Source organism: Schistocerca nitens, chromosome 1 (genome assembly GCF_023898315.1).
Source record: "Schistocerca nitens isolate TAMUIC-IGC-003100 chromosome 1, iqSchNite1.1, whole genome shotgun sequence".
Classification (NCBI taxonomy): domain Eukaryota; kingdom Metazoa; phylum Arthropoda; class Insecta; order Orthoptera; family Acrididae; genus Schistocerca; species Schistocerca nitens.
This window is the reverse complement of record NC_064614.1, coordinates 55,463,675-55,486,180: the sequence shown is the minus strand read 5'-3', so window position 1 is coordinate 55,486,180 and position 22,506 is coordinate 55,463,675. Positions and strand designations below refer to the sequence as shown.

The 22,506-nt window shown below is 38.5% G+C and overlaps 1 protein-coding gene across 1 annotated transcript in view; it reads left to right on the top strand.

Moving 5' to 3' along the window:
• Positions 1-22,506, top strand: part of LOC126241178 (NKAP family protein CG6066) — a 69,635-nt gene that overhangs the window by 18,558 nt on the left and 28,571 nt on the right. Inside the window, exon 3 of the mRNA XM_049947985.1 lies at positions 19,251-19,374. Coding sequence (XP_049803942.1) covers positions 19,251-19,374 — 124 coding nt within the window. The remainder of the gene's footprint in view (positions 1-19,250; positions 19,375-22,506) is intronic.

Sequence of the window (22,506 nt, the reverse complement as noted above, 5' to 3'; positions counted from 1 at the left end):
GTCAGGTGAAAGGTTTTGTAGAGGGCCTAAGGTTCTGAGGATTCCTTGAAGCTCCGCCTGGACATCAGGAATGGGATTACCTTGGCAAACTTTGTATGTGGTGTTGTCTGAAAGCTGACGCAGTCCCTCAGCCACATACTCCCGACGATCAAGTACCACAGTCGTGGAACCCTTGTCCGCCGGAAGAATGACGATGGACCGGTCAGCCTTCAGATCATACACAAATATCCCGCACGTCCAGGGCCTCGCTGCGATGGAGCACTTCCTTTCACGCCGATCACCTGCCACCCTACCTAAAACCTCTTTCCTCATTACCTTAGCCAGCTTCATCCTGACCCACAACTTCTTCACTTTTGAAGACCAGACATACCAACAATTAAAGGGAACAGCCATGGGTACCAGGATGGCCCCTTCGTACGCCAACCTATTCATGGGTCGCTTAGAGGAAGCCTTCTTGGTTACCCAGGCCTGCCAACCCAAAGTTTGGTACAGATTTATTGATGACATCTTCATGATCTGGACTCACAGTGAAGAAGAACTCCAGAATTTCCTCTCCAACCTCAACTCCTTTGGTTCCATCAGATTCACCTGGTCCTACTCCAAATCCCAAGCCACTTTCCTTGATGTTGACCTCCACCTGTCCAATGGCCAGCTTCACACGTCCGTCCACATCAAACCCACCAACAAGCAACAGTACCTCCATTACGACAGCTGCCACCCATTCCACATCAAACGGTCCCTTCCCTACAGCCTAGGTCTTCGTGGCAAACGAATCTGCTCCAGTCCGGAATCCCTGAAGCATTACACCAACAACCTGACAATAGCTTTCGCATCCCGCAACTACCCTCCCGACCTGGTACAGAAGCAAATAACCAGAGCCACTTCCTCATCCTCTCAAACCCAGAACCTCCCACAGAAGAACCACAAAAGTGCCCCACTTGTGACAGGATACTTTCCGGGACTGGATCAGATTCTGAATGTGGCTCTCCAGCAGGGATACGACTTCCTCAAATCCTGCCCTGAAATGAGATCCATCCTTCATGAAATCCTCCCCACTCCACCAAGAGTGTCTTTCCGCCGTCCACCTAACCTTCGTAACCTCTTAGTTCATCCCTATGAAATCCCCAAACCACCTTCCCTACCCTCTGGCTCCTACCCTTGTAACCGCCCCCGGTGTAAAACCTGTCCCATGCACCCTCCCACCACCACCTACTCCAGTCCTGTAACCCGGAAGGTGTACACGATCAAAGGCAGAGCCACGTGTGAAAGCACCCACGTGATCTACCAACTGACCTGCCTACACTGTGATGCATTCTATGTGGGAATGACCAGCAACAAACTGTCCATTCGCATGAATGGACACAGGCAGACAGTGTTTGTTGGTAATGAGGATCACCCTGTGGCTAAACATGCCTTGGTGCACGGCAAGCACATCTTGGCGCAGTGTTACACCGTCCGGGTAATCTGGATACTTCCCACTAACACCAACCTATCCGAGCTCCGGAGATGGGAACTTGCTCTTCAATATATCCTCTCTTCTCGTTATCCACCAGGCCTCAATCTCCGCTAATTTCAAGTTGCCGCCACTCATACCTCACCTGTCATTCAACATCATCTTTGCCTCTGCACTTCTGCCTCGACTGACATCTCTGCCCAAACTCTTTGTCTTTAAATATGTCTGCTTGTGAGATGTCTGCTTGTGTCTGTATATGTGTGGATGGATATGTGTGTGTGTGCGAGTGTATACCCGTCCTTTTTTCACCCTAAGGTAAGTCTTTCCGCTCCCGGGATTGGAATGACTCCTTACCTTCTCCCTTAAAACCCACATCCTTTGTCTTTCCCTCTCCTTCCCTCTTTCCTGATGAGGCAACAGTTTGTTGCGAAAGCTTGAATTTTGTGTGTATGTTTGTGTGTCTGTCGACCTGCCAGCACTTTCATTTGGTAAGTCACATCATCTTTGTTTTTAGATATATTTATATATATTTTTCCTACGTGGAATGTTTCCCTCTATTATATATATATATCAGATAGGAAGAGATTAAGGACAACATGCTACCAGCTGAGAAGCAGAAGACAACACTTACATGACAACAGCAGAAACACACTGGAATTTAAGATAATAAGTAGCATAAGCTTTTGTTGGAATTGGAGGTTCCATCCAGGGATAAGTAGAAATGCCACCAAAGACGCTGTCAGGGGAGGTGCAACTGGACAGGACGCAGTGTCATTAATATCTGAAGAAGTGCCAATATGAAAATGGTTAATTAATATTTGTGTTTGAAATAATAATCAGTCTTGACTGCAAAAAATTAAAAATCTCACAGCAGTGGTAACTGGTTTTGATGTCATCTAAATTGTCATCAGACCATATTCCTAGAACGCAAAAAAATTATTCTCCTTAGAGGGCAACAAGCACAAAAGTTCTACAGTCCCTCTACACAATAAAAAATGGATACACAATCATAATGAAATAGAAAGGTTTTTATACTACCATGTTGTGGGCAGAGAGAATGAGTGAGGCCCTGATGAGTGATGGAAGACATCTTTGGCAACTGATAAATAGCATTAAAACGATGTATTTAGGTAAACTATTGACCTAATCAGTCTGAGACTTGACATTTAAAACATTATTACTCTAAAGCATATGTTGGCAAAGTTTGAAAAAGCAACTTTCACTTTTAATTTTATTCTTAATTATGGTGCAATACTTGTGCACTATGCTCAGACATGTTATGGTGACATGGCATCACTAGCAGTGAAATGGGGTAAGTCCCAGCACACTCACTCACATATGTATTTCACAAATGATACAGTGCTCGTTTCACTACAGTGGCCCTTCATCACTACCTGCTGTAATGCAAGCCAAAACTGGAGCATTATCTGGTTTAAATGGTTTGATCCAGAATTAAAATAATTTCCTCCAGTTCTGTTAGTTGAATTTCTCCTACCATTTCCATGCCCATTGTGGCTATCCTCCACCCAACCATTCCTTGAATTTCTACTATAATTAGTCCAGTTCATCCAATTTACCTGAAATTCTCTCCCTGGTTGATTATTGTCATCAAAATTCTTCCTATGATCTTGCACTGAGGGCTTCACCCTCTCCACAACATCAACATAATTTTTAAAAAATCACTAATATTACCCCTAGGGGCAGGTACAAGCAATTCTCTAACTTTCTGAGGCAACTTAGTTTCTAAAGCCATAATTATTGATTCACTGCCTAGCTCTTTGTCCAAATATTTCAGTTTGTTTATCCAAAGCTGACAGAAAGCTTTCACAGTACCCTTCCTAGTGCCAAATCTCTCTTTTTCCCCAAAATTCACTCAAAATTCTCTGCTGCTTCTCTTTGGACCAATAGTCATCTAAAAGTGCTTTCTTAAAGCTATGCCATGAAGTACAACTATCAGCTACGTGAGCTGCCCATTGATAAGCATCCCCTTTCAAAAAACCTCTCACAAATGACATTTTCTCTTTGTCATTCCACGTTTCAGGCTAATCATTAAATTTCCTAATGAAATCCAGTGGATGCATTTCCACATATGGTTCAAAGTTATTAAATTTCTTACAACTAACAAATGAATGACTGTTTGGGACACTACATATCCTATGCTTTATATTTTGTACCTCTTCCATCTGTTTCTCCATTTCAACCGATTTTGAAGCTACACTTTTATTTTTACTTTTACCAGTTTTTCCTCTACGACTGCTGCACACTTGGTTTCTACCTCCATTTGTAAATCATTTTTAATCTGATCGATTTGGTTCTCAAGTTCAACCCTATTTTCCTGGCTGCTTTGACTGTTTCTCGGAAGCCTCCACGCTCCTACTATAGTCATCCCAAAGTTTCTTTCTCTCATGTACACATTTACTACTCATTAATATTAATTTCACATTAGTATTCTGCTCTACTCTCTTTATCTTTTCATCACAATCTTTCGCTAGTGCCGCAACCTTCTTATTTAATTCTGAACAATTAAAGCTGACTATCTTAATTTCCTTATTAATTTCTTTCTTCAGTTCATCCTTTAAGCTAGCCATATCAGTTTTAATGCTCTCAGTTTTATTGTCCACACTACCAGTGTCTTCTTTCATACTACTAATGTCGTCTTTTGTACTCATAATACTCAAACTACTCATAATTTGCCTTAACATTGCTTCCAATTTTCTGTCTACCATAAACTTTTTGCCCTTGCTGACTTTCACTACTAGATTCCTCCCTCTTAGCCTGAATGATTTCATCCACTTCAGTACTGTTTTCGTCCATTTTTGCTCACATCACCACACAATGTAAATGACATTTTTATCATTTCATCTACAATAGGACTTTCATCCCCATCATTCAAAGTTACATTCGGGTCCAATTTATAGCCACTATCATCTACAGAACCAGTCCCCATTAAGTCTTTCTGTTAATTTAAAAACGTAACCTCCACAGCTTTGTTATCAGTCACATCACTCCTCTGTTGTCCATTCTCCCCCGTCACACTGTCTTGTTCGTTGAGGCCACGCATTATGTATCACTTAATATAAAATGGCTTTTGCAGTGAATTACCTTATTTTTATTCATTCGTTTACTGCTGCTGCGGTCGTCATTGTGACTCGTCGTCTGCATGGCTGCAGCAAGTTGTAATTTTCTCGGTGATGCGTGTTGTTTATCCTGGTTGGCTGCTTCCACCAGCGTGCTGATTGGCTGCACCTGTACTCAATGGCTGCTCCAATAGAATTGGCTGCTGTCATAGTGTGGCCATGAAACCCATTCACTGATTGGCTTCTTCATTAAAATCACTGAATTGTAAACCGTTCTTGAGTTCGCTGTTCAGAGTTCACGAGTCCTAGTTTATTGTGCCCAAATACAATAGCCCTCACCCGGAAGTGCACTGTATGTTACGTTCGCCCACTTTATTTCTTCGATGATAGCCCGTGGTGTCAACGTACTGCATTTTAATACTGACAGAAAAATGGGGGTGGGGGGGGGGGGGGGGGGGTGGAAGCTCAACACTGACAACTGTAAATGAATGATGTAACCAACAGCTGCAGAATTGCTTTATGTTCACAACGCCACAATATTACACTGTTATACTGCCAGTTCACTATTGGTTGGCTTTTGATAAGCCTCATTAATAGATAGTCTGCAGGCAAACGTCAGCATACTGCTACAATAGTTTACTGTTGAACATCTATGAACAGTAAAAATCTAACCACACAGTTCTTGCAGAATAATACAGTACATGTGACACTACTGAACAGACATTGTCATTGTTTTGACACATGTATTACTCTAACGGATACAGACTTCCCATCTGAAAATTGGCCGTGGACTGAATGTATCGGGACCAAAAATTGGGCCTTTATATATCCTTACAATAACAGGCACTGAAACTATACATTGTTTGGTGCTTAATTTAAAGAAATTACTATTAAAACATAACTCATTCAACTAACTGAATCTATCAACAACAACAACAAAAAATACTTCTTTTTAACAGTTTCTTCTATCACAGAGTTTAGGCTGAATTATTCGTTTAAATAATGAAATTAACAGATATAGGTACACAAACAATACTTTTAACAAACCTGGTAAATATTTTGGAATTAATTAAGGGCTGGCATTGCTAACATGTTTTTGAATAGAGCCATATAAATACTTAAAGAATCCTAGTAGGTCTTCTTCCAAATGTTTGTAATTAGTACAGAATTTATATTTGTTTGTAAGACAACAATAGAATTTACGTCGTGAAACAATTACCTATTACACCCTATAACAAAAGTGTTAGGTAGGAATGGTCAAAATGAATTAGGAAATTAATTACATCCACAAAACTAAGCACAAAATTAGATCTGGTGCTATATTTGTTAAGACTGAGGGTCAAACTTTCTCTTTTATGAAAATATAGATTATACTCATGTATTTTAATGGTAATGAGGCAAAAATGAAAATAAAATTAATTTAAGGAGGAAGATGCCAAGACAAGAGAGGAAGTAAAGAGATCCCAGCTTTCTTCGTCACAGACTGGTGGACAGATCATCGAATGGTAAATTCAGTAATTGTTCTATAAGTGCCACCCAAATGGTGGAAGCAAAAGAAAAAAGCATAACATTTGCTAAGTCTAGAACAACTAAAAGATAAAGAGGTCCAAAAGAAGTTCCAGAACATTGTGAAGCAAAAGTTGTCTGCTGAGTCTGCTGTTGGATAACACCGGTCAATACTCAAAACAATCATGCTTTCAGCTTGCCAAGAATCTACTGGATTCATCGAAAGAAATATCGAGACTGGTTTGATGAAAATGACAATGAAATTCAAAGCATGTTAGATAAAAAAGAAAGGCCTACAATCCCTGGCAAAATGATCCAAAATCAGTCCACAAAAAACAAGGTTGTTTCCATGCCAAAGCTGATGTTTAAAGGAAAACCAGAGTTCTTAAAACCCAATGATGGACTATAAAATCAACCGAAATGGAAAATTCAGCAGCAACCAACAACTCCAGACCTTTCTTCACTGCCACCAAAGCAATCTGTGGCCCCTCAAAAAAAAAAAAAAAAAAAAAAAAAAAAAAAAAAAAAAAAAAAAAAAAAAAAAAAAAAAAAAAACCCACCTACCCCGTCGATCTAAAGACAGTACACAACTTTTTGAAGACTCTGCATCTGTCAGCTCGTGGTGGAAGGAGCACTTTGAAGAACTTCTAAACAGAGATTCAGAAATGCACGAGGACGTTTTTACAAAAATACCACAAAAACCCATTCAAGAGCCTATGACTGATGACTCTTCCGTTCAAGAGGTTGAAGAAACTATCCACCAACTGAGGAATGACAAAGCCCCTGGACTGGATGGAAGCCCAGCTGAACTATTTAAAAATGGCAGTACCAAATTAATCAAAAACATTCACATTCTTATCACCAAGATATGGAAGACTGAGACAATGCCTGCAGATCTGTGTGACACCAATATCATTGCTATATTCAAAAAAGTTGAGAAGACCTATTGTGGAAACTACCGAGGAATATCACTAATCTCAACAGCTGGATGGATCCTTACTAGGATTCTCTCCAACCGACTACTTCCTTTGGCTGAAAAAATCCTACATGAAACTCAGTGTGGCTTTAGACCTAATCAAGGCACTGTGGATATTATTTTCAGTGCAAGGCAAATACAAGGAAAATCTAAAGAACAGAACCAACCCCTGTACATGGTATTCATAGACGTTGTTAAAGTCTTGGACTCTTAATCGAGAAGCACTCTGGAAAATTCTGGCATCAAATGGATGTCCTGGAAAATACATTAACATAGTTCGGCTTCTACATGGCAACATGAATGCCCTGTCCTTGCAAGCAATGGACCTGGAAAAACGTTTTAAGATTACCACAGGAGTCAAGCAGGTATGTGTTATTTTTACGTAGCCTATTCTCGATATTTGTGGGAACAAAACTTCACCTTGTTAAGGAAAACCTGCCATTGGGTTTTGAAAAACCTTATAGAACTGATGGTAAGCTATTCAACCTTAGCAAACTTCGAGCAAAAAGCAAAATAACCACAACAGCTGTCATCAGACTTTGGTATGCTGATGATATCGTTATCATGGGCAGACACAGCAGTTTGTTTCCTTAGGAACATCCCCCCCCCCCCCCACACACACACACAGAGAGAGAGAGAGAGAGAGAGGAAGGGGGGGGGGGAAGATCTACAAACTATCCTAAATGTGTTCAGCCTGGTATACAAATCTATTGATCTAGAGCTTAACACAGACAAACAAACTCCTCTATCAGCCAGCCCCAAATTCCACTGCAGCAGCTCCAGTTATCACAGTTGATGGAACACCTCTAGAGATTGAAGAAGATTTTCCATACCTGGGAAGCCATCTTTCTGCAAATTCAGACATAGATGCAGTCATGCATACACTTCTTCATGGATGTGAAACCTGGACCACCTACAGGTGTCACTTAAAATCCTTACAAAAATACCACCAATGCTGTGTAAGGAGAATGAAAGGAAAGTGGCAGGATTGGCAATCAAACTACAGCATTTTGGAAGAAACCAACCCATCATCACTGAAGCAAAAACTGTCAAACACCGACATCAGTGGGCTGGTCATATCCACCGCATGCCGAACTCCCATCTCCCTAAGCAAATCGTGTTGTCCCAATTGGAGAATTGCCAACGCAATCAGGGAGGGCAAACAAAACGATGTAAAGATGTCCTCAAATCAAATATGACAAAATGTCAAATACACAAATGATTGGAAACTGCAGTCCTAGATAGGTCCAAATGATGGCGAATGGTTCATCAAGGAACACTTAATTTTGAAAAGCAGAGACAATTGCAGGAGAATAGGAAGAGAGATCACAGAAGAGAACAGGAGGTCTATACCATTCAGTCAACACCAAATGGGTATGCCATTACTGCAGGAGAATCTGTGGCTCCAGAACTGGACTATTTAACCATCAAAGAATCTACAGCTAACACTACTAAAAGACATTTCATACTCGCTTCTAAAAGACATTTCACACTCGTCAACGACTAAATGCCTTTGATGATGATGATATTTGGATCAATCCACACCAAATTGTTTAGCACTGGTTGCTTGACCATCTCAGAAAAAAATGATATTCACTGGGTGGATTCCCTCATGTTTCATGGACTCAAAAACATTTTTAAAATTTTTTTATTGGTATGATTTAAAAAACAGTGGCTATTTTTGTTTCAGGCTGCAAGCATTCATTCGCATTTATAAGCATCTCCAGTTTTTTAAATTGTTCAGTAATGGGTTGCCCCAGACCTTTCAAATAAGAAGCATTTTGTTCAGCACACATTGGACTATAAATTAAGACCATGAACATCTAGCTAAATATATTCCTAATCTGCCTTAATATTTTTTTGTGCTATTACACTATGTAGTATAGTTAATTTTTATACGGTATCAGTAGTGAAAAGATTACACTTAAAAAAAGACTATTTTAAAAAACAGAATTTTTGTATTTTTCCATTATTTGGCCAGCAGTGTCTTTGTTAGGGGACTAGACTAAAATCTGAAAATTACACACTAACAGACTTTTATAATATCAAACTTCAGTATAAATTTCAACTTTGAGATTCAGTGGAAAGTTACCAAAAAATAAAAAAATAATTAAATAAAAAAAATTAAAAAAAATTACTAATATGAGTCAGAAACCCATTTCTTATTATCTGCAATATCTGGACTGACAGATAGAGTGTAGGTCAGTTACACAATTCATACATACCTATGATCACTTTTTTCTGTGAACCAGCTACTTACATTATCTTGTTCTCGCCTTATTTGTTTTTACTACATTGTTCATTGAACAACAGAGAAATTTCCTCTCTCAGTTTGAGAGTTAGGTTGAAAGACAGGCATCCAGACTTGAACCTTTGCAGCGTCTTTAAATGTGGTTCTTGGTCTTGGTGGATGGTAAAATGTAACATGCACATCTGGGTTTTGACAATCATTATCATCAACTTTGGCAACCCACCACTGTTCACTGTAAACACAAGCCACTATGCCCTTATTTTGAAGTGTCAGTGCACAGCAACCCACTCGGCATTCCTCCAGGCCCACTATATTAGGTCGCATTCTCTCCTTACTTTTCCAGCAAACTTTTCATACAACTAATCTCATTAAATAGTTCCTCCAGGGATACTGTGATGACTGTTTCAAGTAAGAAAATCAATTGTTAAGGGGTCATGAATTATAATTTATTCAGACACTCAGTAAACATTAACACTTTTGATCTCTCTGTGTGTGTGTGTGTGTGTGTGTGTGTGTGTGTGTGTGTGTGTGTGTGTGTGTGTGTGTGCGCGCGCGCGCCATGAGAGGTCACTGTACCCTCACATATCCCCGGATCTCAAATAGGGAAGAGCAGAAGAGAATAAAATATAACCTTAATTAAAGAACGCTTGGTGTTATTGACATTAAAAGAGTGTTACTAGACAACAACATTACCAAGAGAAATTATTTTTTTTATCATCATAAAAACAATCCACTTTATTTATTTATTTATTTAGCATCCATGTCATTGTACAAACAATATTGGACTTGTCATACATAGAAATTAACAATATAGAATATACAAAATGAAATTGTCTACAATTGGATTTGTCATCCACAGGAATTAAAACATAGAATGTACAAAATGAAATTGTCTATAGTAAATGACAGCAAACTTACAGTTTCTTTCCACATAAATAATGGTTTATAGTAATTTGTTTCTCAGTAACAATATATAACTGGTGCTATAGATAGTAAAGTATAATAAAAGCTGAAACAAACAAAGATAGAAAATTTTGGAGGTTAGTTTGTAAAGTCATTTTCCTGGTCTTTGAGATATTCATTTACTGAGTAGCAACATTTATCAATTAAAAATTTTCCAAGTTCCAATTTAAAATTTGTATTGTCCTTTAAATATTTAATGTACTGAAGCAGTGCATTATAGAGCTTAATGCCCATGTGGCTTACATGCTTCTGAGTTCATGTTCTTCTTACTTGTTCTATGTGGAGATCATTCTTGTTCCTTGTGTTATAGTTGTGACAGTCTGCATTTGTGTGGAGATTACTTAGATTAGCTTTGGTTAAGAGTACACATTTAAGTATATAGACTGATCGCAGAGTAAGTATTCCTAACTTTTTGAAAAGAGGTCTGCAGTGAGCTTGTGTCAGACTGTGGGTAATTATTCAAACAGCCCATTTTTGTAAAATAAAAATGTCTTTCAAATTAGATTTTGAGCTGGCCAGAACACTATTCCAAATGTGTCCATGAAAGATCGATAAAGAAAGATAAAGACATTAGGTCATAAACTGTCATTTTCTGTAATGCACAATATACATTAATAATTGCCATTTTTATTTCTTAATTCGTAACTAAATGCATCAACTTTAAAGTTCATCATTAAAGTAGCTAATGAAATAATAAATTTTTTAATTTTTTAATGAAGTAATCAATTTCATGAGATCAGTCAATAAAGCACTGATAAACTGGACAATAATAATTATTAACAAAATCTAACATCCTTTCTATCATTGTAACCAAGGATTGTGATAACACAGCAAAGAGAGAAGTAATCAAGGGCTTTACAAAGCACACAAACACAGATAGATAAGTAATCAAAGTTACATCCACTATCATTAGTAATTAATGGATTCAAAAAGAGATTCAGTGGGAATGAAACAAATGCATGAATACATAAATACCTTACATCTTTGCAATATCCAAAAATATGTTTTCGTTGCGCTTCTGTGTCACATTTTATCATTACATTCATGGGTACTCTGCTTTTTTGATAAATACCTAACCAGCACAGTAAATACTTCATATGGGATTGACAACACTGTCACCGTTCCACTTCAGTTGGATTTGTCGATAAACACCCAGTCATCCGTGGCCTGCTGGGTAGGATGTCTGCACACACAGAGATGCTCTGGTGGAGTGGAAGAGGGGGGCTATGATGATTGCGCTGCGTGCCGCAGTACAGCTGTGGTGGTAATGTAGCATGGCCAGATGTCACTGTGCACTGCTCGATGGAAAACTCGTAAACTGTTGGATGACTGCTTAGTTCGGTGCAACGTTTTGGTGACAGTAAGGTAAAATGGCTGGTTGTTGCTGTGCATGGAGAATTTGTAAACTGTTGTATGTCACATTTTGTGATGTTGATTACTTCCCATGAGTCAGCAGCTTGCGTGCTCTGATGTAGTTAGTGTCACCAGGTTATGGTACCATGTAAACACAGAAAGAAAACATGCAACAGGATCACTTCACTTTAACAGATTATGCTGCAAAAAAAAAAAAAAGGGGGGGGGGGTGTAATCATCACACACATGCAGTACAGTTCAAAATGGTGCAGTGACCAATTTGGAGTACATCCACATTGTAGTAATTCCTAAAAAAATTGAGTTTGAAAACCATCATATGAGATATCACCTCATAAGTCATGGTTTACTTACAAGTACTTTGGCATGCATATCGAAAACTTCTTGTCATTCTTCTTGATGAGAAGCGGGCAAGTTACTTAAGTCTTCTACTTCCTCCTGAATTTTTGATATGACATCTCAAACTTCTTGTTCCTTTTCTTTGGGTGCATTATTTTTCATACATACTGGCGCTTCAATATCATTATCGGTTTTCTTCAGAATTGCACTAATTTCTAATCTGCAGACACGTTCGGGGTTCTCCTTTTCTTGCACTAAACCAGCGAAATTAACCTCCGATTTATCATCCCCATCACAAACACTTAAACATTCTGTTCCATAATCAATCTTATATCTTCTTTCTGCCAGCCAGTCGTTGCCAAAAATCTAGTCCACAGTCAAAGAATCAAGAATCAGTACCACCACATCAAAATGTCTGTCTCAAATCTTGCAGCTAATGAGTGCCTGTCCAGTAACAGTGTGACTTCTGTGCCCAGTTGCTGTAATGATATGTACACTATTGACAGGGAAAACTGGCACCTCTTCTATTCCACGAAGCTGTTCATATAAACTTGTAGACATCGCTGTAGTATCACAGCCAGTATCTAAAATTGCTGTAATTTTCTTACCACTTACACTAAGTTCAATCCTGGATTCAACACTTCATCTACATCATGTGTATATTCTCTCAATAGTTCAGCCCTAATATTATTTGTAGTCTCCTATTTGAACTGTTAGACTTTTCAGACATTTTGGAGCAGTCTCATCTGAAATTAATTATAGATTGCACGTTTTGTCAATGTCTGTCATCCGTATCTCTGAGTGGCGAACAATCCCCAACTCTTCCATCTTCTACTGTCTGTGGGTTATGCCCACCAAAATTATTTTCTCTCCTCTCAGTGTTTCGAATTTTGTCATCATTATGCCGATAAGTTCTCAATGTTCATCTCCACACGTCATTGTGTTGGTGTTGATTATCGTGTTGTTAGTCCCACAATTGACGCCTGTAATTATCTTGTCTCAGTGCATCATTTCATTGAAAATGTTGATTACGACGAGTCAAATCTTGCTTTGATCCTCTCGACATTCCTTCATTATTTATTTCTTCTAAATGATCAACAACTCATAATAATTCATCAAAAACATCCAATGCTTGCAACGTTGTTTCCCTACTTTCCATGGTAATTGCTTTTTCAAAATTATGATCAACTAATAGGATTGTCTGCTAACTATTGTGCTTCCAGTGTTTTTGAAGAAAGTCATGCATCAATCCCTCATGCCGAACATAATTATGTTTAGCAAATAATTTCTCTTGCTGAGAAAAACACTTTCAAAGTCTACAAATGTAGTATACTGGTCGGACACAAGATTTACCATATCTTACACAAGTATCGATGTTTTCTGATTCATTTTGAATTTGTACAAATACAACTTTAAATTGTTTCATGAAATCCACAAGATATAATCTTTTATATGAGACAAATTCTTTAAACTGCCCTTCATCAAGCACATTGTTAACAAGATTTTTACAATTACCTGTACCACGATTTTCTTGCATTAACATTTCTTTTTCCTTCCGGATAATGTTTGTATCTGCTGGGGTATGGGATATTCTTACATTCTTTCACTGTGCCTTCCTGTGTCTGTATTTTTGATTCTAGATCAGAACATTGTTGTTGCACACCTGATACTACTTTAATGACTGATTTCATATTTTCCTCACATGCAGTATGAGCTCGAACAACCTCATTATTTGTAACAGCATTGCTCAATAAAGCTTGTTTTACTACTTCGGTTTGTGAGTTGACTTGTTTCTGTATCTTAGTTACAGCTGCTCAGTTTTTTGACACTATGTTGTAACCTCATGCATAAACTGATTGTTTCTCATCAAGCGATTTCCTGCATTCCTGAGCAAAATTGTTAAACTGACTCAAAAACTCATTACGAAAATTCACTACTTTTCAGTCCAACATTTTGGCCAATTTTTTAATTTGTTCAGAGTTTTTGTTCAGATTGTGCTCATGATAATAGAGTTTCTTCAAAATCAGCATTCATTTTTTGTAAAAACTGCATCAGTATGTCCTCTCTTCCTGCAACCTCAACCCTATTGTTATCTGTTACTGCCACACATGGTTCAATGTTTACATTCATGTTTGTATTTTCACTTTCCGGGGCATCAACATTTTGAATTCTACCACATAGTTCTGATTCATTAACAAGATCCATATCACCACTGTTCTGATTAACATAGTCCTCTCCATCGATAACAGTAGCATTCACTGTTTGACTAGACATTGTTATTCAGTTGTCTACTGCATACACAAATTATAATTAAAGTGAGATTATCCACAGTCTGCCAATCTTTCCCTGCCCATTATTGCTCGTTGCTTGGAAGTCGAGGTGCTGCTAAAAATGTTTGATTCACTCACCACACATAGGTAGATGCTGCCGATCAGGCTTCTGATCCAAAGATTGTTGCAGGATGCAACATCCGTGTCATAGGTCTCCACGTATAATGTCTCTGTCGGTATTCCTCCAGGCATGCTATATTTGGTTGCAGTCACTCCTTACTTTTCCAACAAACTTTCCATGCAGTTAATCTTATTAAATAATTCCCACAGAGAGACTGTGATGACTGTTTCAAGTGATAACATCAGTTGTTAAGGGGTCATAAATTATAATTTATTCAAACACTCAGTAATCTTGATCTTCATAATAGAATACAAAGGGATGAACTGTGTCCTGTTTGTTTACCCAGTGGTGCCCTTGTAAAGGAATAGTTTTCAGGAAAGTCGGCAAGAATTAAGCATTCATCAACTGCCAAGGTTTGCTTTTTGCCTTTCAGAAATTTACCCTGAACTGTGGCAATAAAGTGATGTGTATTTTCAGGCTTTGAAGGTTAGCTATTAACACTTCAGATAACTCTTCTTGTGGTTTTGTAATTACCACTTTTTCCATTCTGTCTTGTGTCACCCATTGTTTGTATTGTGTATTGTCAGGCATCAAATTATCATCTTCATATTCTTCAAACACATCAAGTAAAGCTTGTGTGCCTCGACAGACTTGACATTTTCCCATGACCACACAATTGTAACTGTCAATATTCCAAACCAGAACTTCCAAAAGATCTTTATAGGCCAAATTCAGTGATAGTTCATTCAAATTATACAATATTAATCTTTTTGTCTCTGAACCTTAGTACCATTTTCTTTCACAGAAACAATATTTTTTATGAGGCATCAAATAGCTGTTATTGTCATCTTTGTGGAACCTAATAATCTTTTCGATCGTGTTTTCATTATGAAATTAGAACTTCCATGTGGTGTAGTGCAACTTTTCTTTTGAAATCGAACTTCCAAATGCTTTTTGACAGTAGTTGCCACTTTTCAGTTTTTGCATTCATTGCAAAAGGTCTTTTTTCTTCACTTAGTTTTTTTAATTTTACTAGCAGGCAATACACACAGTATTTCACAGGCTAAATCCACTTTTTTAATAGCTCGCTCTTGAATGACAACATTATTTATCTGAACTATCACTATCCCTTTCTTTGTTAGTGACAAATATCTTAGAATAACATGTTAGACACAATGACTATCCTAGTATTATACTGATAAAAGGGATTTTATTTTTAGAATAATGATCAAACGTTATTTCACCCAGACCTTTTGTTACAGGCTTATGTTTCTTAAAAGGTTCCAAGCAATACTGGCCAAAGGATGATGAAGTTTCTTTAAGAACTTAATTTCATGGTACTTGCAAGTTGAATTAACCTTTTGAGTCAACTTTTAAGTGAAACAACACTTTTTCTTCTTCACTGTAATCTTCAATTGAAGTAAAATGTCTTTAAGAAGCACTCCATACACACTTTTGTGGCAAGCTTCATTAATAAGAGCACCAGTAGAACACTGAGACTCCATGGTTAAACTGCACACCTCAAGAGCTCATTGTTAACTGTGTGTGAGTGAACAGATGTTGGTGGAAGAGGGAAGACAACACAAAGACTTGTACAGGTTTGTCTGTGAGCCTATACACACTTGCAGATCCTGTCTCCTAACCTGCTGAAACTTTCTGCAGAGGATTGTTTCAACAAATAACCATTCGTCACTTTAATTTCATGTGTTTTCGTGTGTTTAAATTATATAATTGATATACTTTATTCCTAAAAACAAATATGATGTGACTTACCGAACGAAAGTGCTGGCAGGTCGATAGAAACACAAACATACACATGAAATTCTAGCTTTCGCAACCAACGGTTGCTTCGTCAGGAAAGAGGGAAGGAGAGGGAAAGACGAAAGGATGTGGGTTTTAAGGGAGAGGGTAAGGAGTCATTCCAATCCCGGGAGCGGAAAGACTTACTTTAGGGGGAAAAAAGGACGGGTATACACTCGCGCACACACACACACACACATATCCATCCGCACATACACAGACACAAGCAGACATTTGTAAATGGTTGTGTCTGTGTATGTGCGGATGGATATGTGTGTATGTGCGAGTGTATACCCGTCCTTTTTTCCCCCTAAGGTAAGTCTTTCCGCTCCTGGGATTGGAATGACTCCTTACCCTCTCCCTTAAAACCCACATCCTTTCGTCTTTCCCTCTCCTTCCCTCTTTCCTGACGAAGCAACCATTGGTTGCGAAAGCTAGAATTTCATGTGTATGTTTGTGTTTGTTTGTGTTTCTATCGACCTTCCAGGACTTTCGTTCGGTAAGTCACATCATCTTTGTTTTTAGATATATTTTTCCCACGTGGAATGTTTCCCTCTATTATATTCATATACTTTATTCCACTATACCAGAGAAGGAAAGCTACTACTCACCATATGGCGGAGATGCTGATTCACGAAAGGCACAATAAAAAGATTCACACAATCAAAGCTTTCGGTCATTAAGGCCTTTGTCAGCAGTACACACACACACACACACACACACACACACACACACACAAGTCTGCAGTCTCAGAGAGCTGGAACTTGTAGTTTCAGCTCTCTGAGACTGCAGACGTGTGTGTGTGTGTGTGTGTGTGTGTGTGTGTGTGTGTGTGTGTGTGTGTGTGTGTGTGTGTGTACTGCTGACAAAGGCCTTAATGACCTAAAGCTTGGATTGTGTGAATCTTTTTATTGTGCCTATCGCGACTCAGCATCTCCACTATATGGTGAGTAGCAGCTTTCCTTCTCTGGTATTGTTTCATTCCATCCTGGGTTTTCCATTGTTTGATATGCTTTATTCCTGTAGTCCAAATATTGCAGATATTAAGAAATGTAATTTTGACTCATGTTTGTAATTTTCTTTTTTCGAACATCCCATTGAATCTCAGAGATGAAATTTATACTGAAGTGTGATATCATAAAGGTCTATTGTGTGTTTAATTTTCAGATTTTTATCTGGCCCCTTAACAAAGATATTGCAAGCCAAAGAAAGTAAAAATTCAAAAAATCTGTTTTTTTTTAATAGAAATAGTGTATTTTTTTTTAGTGTAAGCTTCTCACCATTGATACTCTGTAAAAAGTAAGCATACTGCATAGCGTAATACTGCAAATATTAAGGCTGAGAAATTACCCCTTCTTTGGAAAAATACTTTCCAAAAATCGAGCTTTTTAAGTTTGCAACCATTGACTTAGAACCATTAACATATATTAAGGAATACATTCAGCTAGTTGAGTATGGCTTTAATTTATAGTACAGTGTGTGATGAACTAAATGTTTCTGATTTTAAAGGCCTGCGGCAACTCAACACTGAATAATTAAAAAAACTCAGAAGCTTACAAGATTCTTTTGTAATGATAGGGGTTTTAGATGTATACTTCCAAAGCCACGAACCCTGTCTTCATGGTGACCAATGACCATTACATCTCTGTCATTGACACTATTCATAGAGAGATTCTATGTTCCATTCCCACACAGCAACTGCTGGTGTCTCTACGCTTACTTTTGCTTCAACACCTCAGTTTGTACTTTCATGCAGTGCCCATAGATATCAAGTTAGCATTTTTACAACTAATTTTATTGGTTGTTCATGGATGTCTGTAATTATCTTTTGCAAATGTAAATTAATTACCACTATGGCCAACTGACATTTATGTAATCTTTTATCATTTTATTTTATTTTTATCTAGATTGCTATTTAAAGTTTTCACATACGCTATCATTGTATGTTAAGCACTACTGGCTTCCAATGAAATCACGCAGCAGATGAGGGGCGGAGCTTTCCCCTTTATACCACATATTGTTTTGACACTATTTAGCAGTGGCCAGAAGTGTCTTCCAACACTTGTCAGTGCTCTGCTAATTGTCTGTGCTCACCATTTAATGGCATAAAAACTTTTTTATTCTATTAACAGTATAAGGAAAAAGATAGATTGCTACTCTCCGTAAAGATGACATGCTGAGTCGCAGACAGGCACAACCAAAAGATTGTTACACATCTAACTTTCGGCCGAAGCCACTTGGACCGGAACTGTCGAAGATGGCGGTCATGTGGGCATGAGCTGTGCTCGCTTGTGTTAATGTATGTTCGTGTGTTTTTCTAAAGAGGGCTTTGTGTGAAAGCTAAATGTGTGACAGCCTTTTCATTGTGCCTGTCTATGTTCGTGTGTTTCTTTTTCTAAAAAGGGCTTTGTGTGAAAGCTAAATGTGTGACAGCCTTTTCATTGTGCCTGTCTGCAAATTGGCGTGTTATGTTAATGGTGAGTAGCAATCTATTTTTTCCTTATATATTGATATCCCAACCGGGAATTTCTATTTTATTGTGATCATATTTCTGTATTTTTTGTGGAGATGGATTGTATGATTTTGGTACATGTTACGCTGTAAGGAGAACTACGTTCGTGCATTCCAGTGGCATGTTCTGACGAGGATGTAGATATGATCGAAACTGATTACCATTGACTCGTGTTTTTTTAACTTTTAATAACAATTTGTGATCAACATTGTTATTCTTTCAAATTATCTGATCCAATCAATGCTTTCCAATACTGTTTTCAAAAATTATTAATATTTGTGAGTGAAACAAAAAAGAGTAATGTTTTACATATTTACTGTGTGATTCATAAAAGTATGTAAATATACTGAGATTATTATGAGTAGAAATTACTCCTATTCTTTAGTTATATTCACAGCAATTTGCACAAAAAGGGATAAGAATATTTATGCACACTTCCATCAATTTGAAAGACAGTGTCATCTGTTAATCTTTGTAGTTAACCATCTAATGAAAATAATTTTTTGTGTCTCGTGTTAAAGTGTCCAAAATATTCATTTCCTTTACATTCATTAATTGTAATTTCTAAGTTTGAAACATTTAATAGTAAATTTTTGTTTAAAATTTTCTAGAAGAGCAGCCACAAGAAAAAGAAGGATAAAAAGCAGAAGAAAAAGAAGAAGAAGAAAGAAAGTTCCAGCAGTTCATCAAGTTCTGATGATGAGGTAGCAGTGGAGCAGTGGGTTGAAAAGAATAGTAAGTGCCCATTGAGTTAGTGACAGATGGAAAACTCGTATATAAGTTAGCACCATTTTCACAACATGTTCATTGTTTTATTATATACATATTTGCGAGGCAATCATTTCTTTAGTTTAAAACAGTCAGGGAATATGAAAGGCCACCAAAAATAAGGATATGGGTTAATTTAAGTCTGAAAAAAAGGCAAATTATTATTCTTGTGTGAAAAATATATTGCTCAAAAGATAAGGGGAACGTGATTTTAGGCATTTGCCATACTCCATTGAGCAATAATATTAAGGACTGGGTAAGTTACCAAATTATACCTTTATCTTTTACAAATTAAGTACACAGTAAAACATCATTACATCCTTAATTGTTCACATAAAAAGTACAGAAATGTCCTATAGGTGTCGAAAACAAAATGGAAACAATCATTCATCCCATCGATGTTGGTGCATTTCATTGGAATTTGAGAGCTTCAATAGCGTGTATGCCTCTGTGATCATTTGCCTATGCCTGACACCTATGTGGCATGCTCCATATGTCTACAGAGGTCTCTCTGTGGTATCAGTTCCCATTCTTCAGTCTACAGACGTTAAGGTAACCTCTGGCGTGCCACAGGGGAGTGTTATGGGACCATTGCTTTTCACAATATATATAAATGACCTAGTAGATAGTGTCGGAAATTCCATGCGGCTTTTCGCGGATGATGCTGTAGTATACAGAGAAGTTGCAGCATTAGAAAATTGTAGCGAAATGCAGGAAGATCTGCAGCGGATAGGCACTTGGTGCAGGGAGTGGCAACTGTCTCTTAACATAGACAAATGTAATGTATTGCGAATACATAGAAAGAAGGATCCTTTATTGTATGATTATATGATAGCGGAACAAACACTGGTAGCAGTTACTTCTGTAAAATATCTGGGAGTATGCGTGCGGAACGATTTGAAGTGGAATGATCATATAAAATTAATTGTTGGTAAGGCGGGTACCAGGTTGAGATTCATTGGGAGAGTGCTTAGAAAATGTAGTCCAACAACAAAGGAGGTGGCTTACAAAACACTCGTTCGACCTATACTTGAGTATTGCTCATCAGTGTGGGATCCGTACCAGATCGGGTTGACGGAGGAGATAGAGAAGATCCAAAGAAGAGCGGCGCGTTTCGTCACAGGGTTATTTGGTAACCGTGATAGCGTTACGGAGATGTTTAATAAACTCAAGTGGCAGACTCTGCAAGAGGGGCGCTCTGCATCGCGGTGTAGCTTGCTCGCCAGGTTTCGAGAGGGTGCGTTTCTGGATGAGGTATCGAGTATATTGCTTCCCCCTACTTATACCTCCCGAGGAGATCACGAATGTAAAATTAGAGAGATTAGAGCACGCACGGAGGCTTTCAGACAGTCGTTCTTCCCGCGAACCATACGCGACTGGAACAGGAAAGGGAGGTAATGACAGTGGCACGTAAAGTGCCCTCCGCCACACACCGTTGGGTGGCTTGCGGAGTATGGATGTAGATGTAGATGTAGCCCGTGTAAGATCTTGAAGAGTCTGTGGGGGAACAGGATGACTACAAACCTTTCTGCCAAGCATATCCTGCATATGGATATTAAGGTCAGGACTCACTGCCAGTCATTCCATTACTTCATTGTCCAGGCTTTGACAGACTTCCCTGGTGATGCACACCGCATAGGCCCTGGTATTATATATGCCACCACATGGTTAACAGAATCTGTTAGATGTACTGCCTGGTGGTAACCCAGTCATGGATCACAACAGTATCTTGTGGCTGTCAAAACTGAAGCTTCCCCGCATCATCACAGAACATTGGAAATTTGTCAATTTCCTAGACAGTGTTTGGCAGATATCACTCACTATGGGGTCTCTGCGCCCACCTGAACATGGCCGTCACCTTGCATCAGAGGATATCTGGACTCCCCTGTGAATAACATGTTTTGCCACTGATGACGTTGCTGGTATAAATGGGAACGTCAGAACTGAAGGTGAGCTGCAAGGTGTTGTCGTGTCAAGTGGGGCACTCGAACAGGACATCTGGGTAATAAGGTCCTTTCTCATAACTTGTTCATTACAGGTCTGATCTGACACAGTGGTTCCAGTGGCTGTTCTGAGATCATGCTCTGTGGCATCCATGTGATGCTGCAGCGCAGAGGTGGCCAGATATCGGCCTTCATTTGGGGTTATAACGGGGGTCTCTGACACTGTAATGCATTACACATCAAATACATGGTGAATTATTTTAATTGTTGCCTACATTGAAAGCAAAGAACTCAAGCCATGCAATATGTCCACAGGTACTGCTGGTATCGAAATAGATTTAATGTTCCGGACATTGAGACACCTGTTTCCATAATTCTTTTGAACAGTTGAAATTCCCAATTTTAATTTTTGGCATAAATTCAGTTATTATTTCCTGCACGTGCTTCTTGAAGAAATGCTCTTAACATAAAAATTGGTGATGGAATTAAATTTTATTCCTAAGCTCACCACATAAATGATGCCAGAAAAGACTCCAGTTATGACTCGAGTTTACTTAAAGGAAAAATTTGGCTGTTTACTAATTCAACTGTTAATTTTGTGTCACCTCTCGGTACACTTATAAGTCAAAACAGTGTTACCACTGCTCCTGCGATGATGGATGCCACCTGGTGGCATTGCAGGCACGTGACATGATAGCAAAAGTATGTAAGCAGAGCAGGCACGGACGAGGGATCATGCTAGCGAAGATATGGGCTGCAAATGGGGAAATCCATTGAGACAAGTGGGTTTGACAAAGGGCAGATTGTTATTACTCAGAGATTATTACTCAGATCCCGTGAATGAGTATCTCAAAAATGGCAAAGCTGGTCGAATGTTCGCATATTACTGTCGTGAGCACATATGGAAAGAGGTAGAAGGACAGTGAATATACCAGTATGTGCTTGCTAAATGGTTTGACGACCACAACTCTTCACAGAATGTGGGATTTGGAGGCTTGTCTGCTCTGTGAAGTAGGATAGATGGTGACCTCTGGTATCTCTGCTGAAAGAGCACAATGCTGGTGTACACACAAGTGTTTGTAGCACACCGTTTAGCACATAGTTTGTCATACAATTTTGAGCATGGAGTTCTGCATCATTAATTACGATTGCAGTG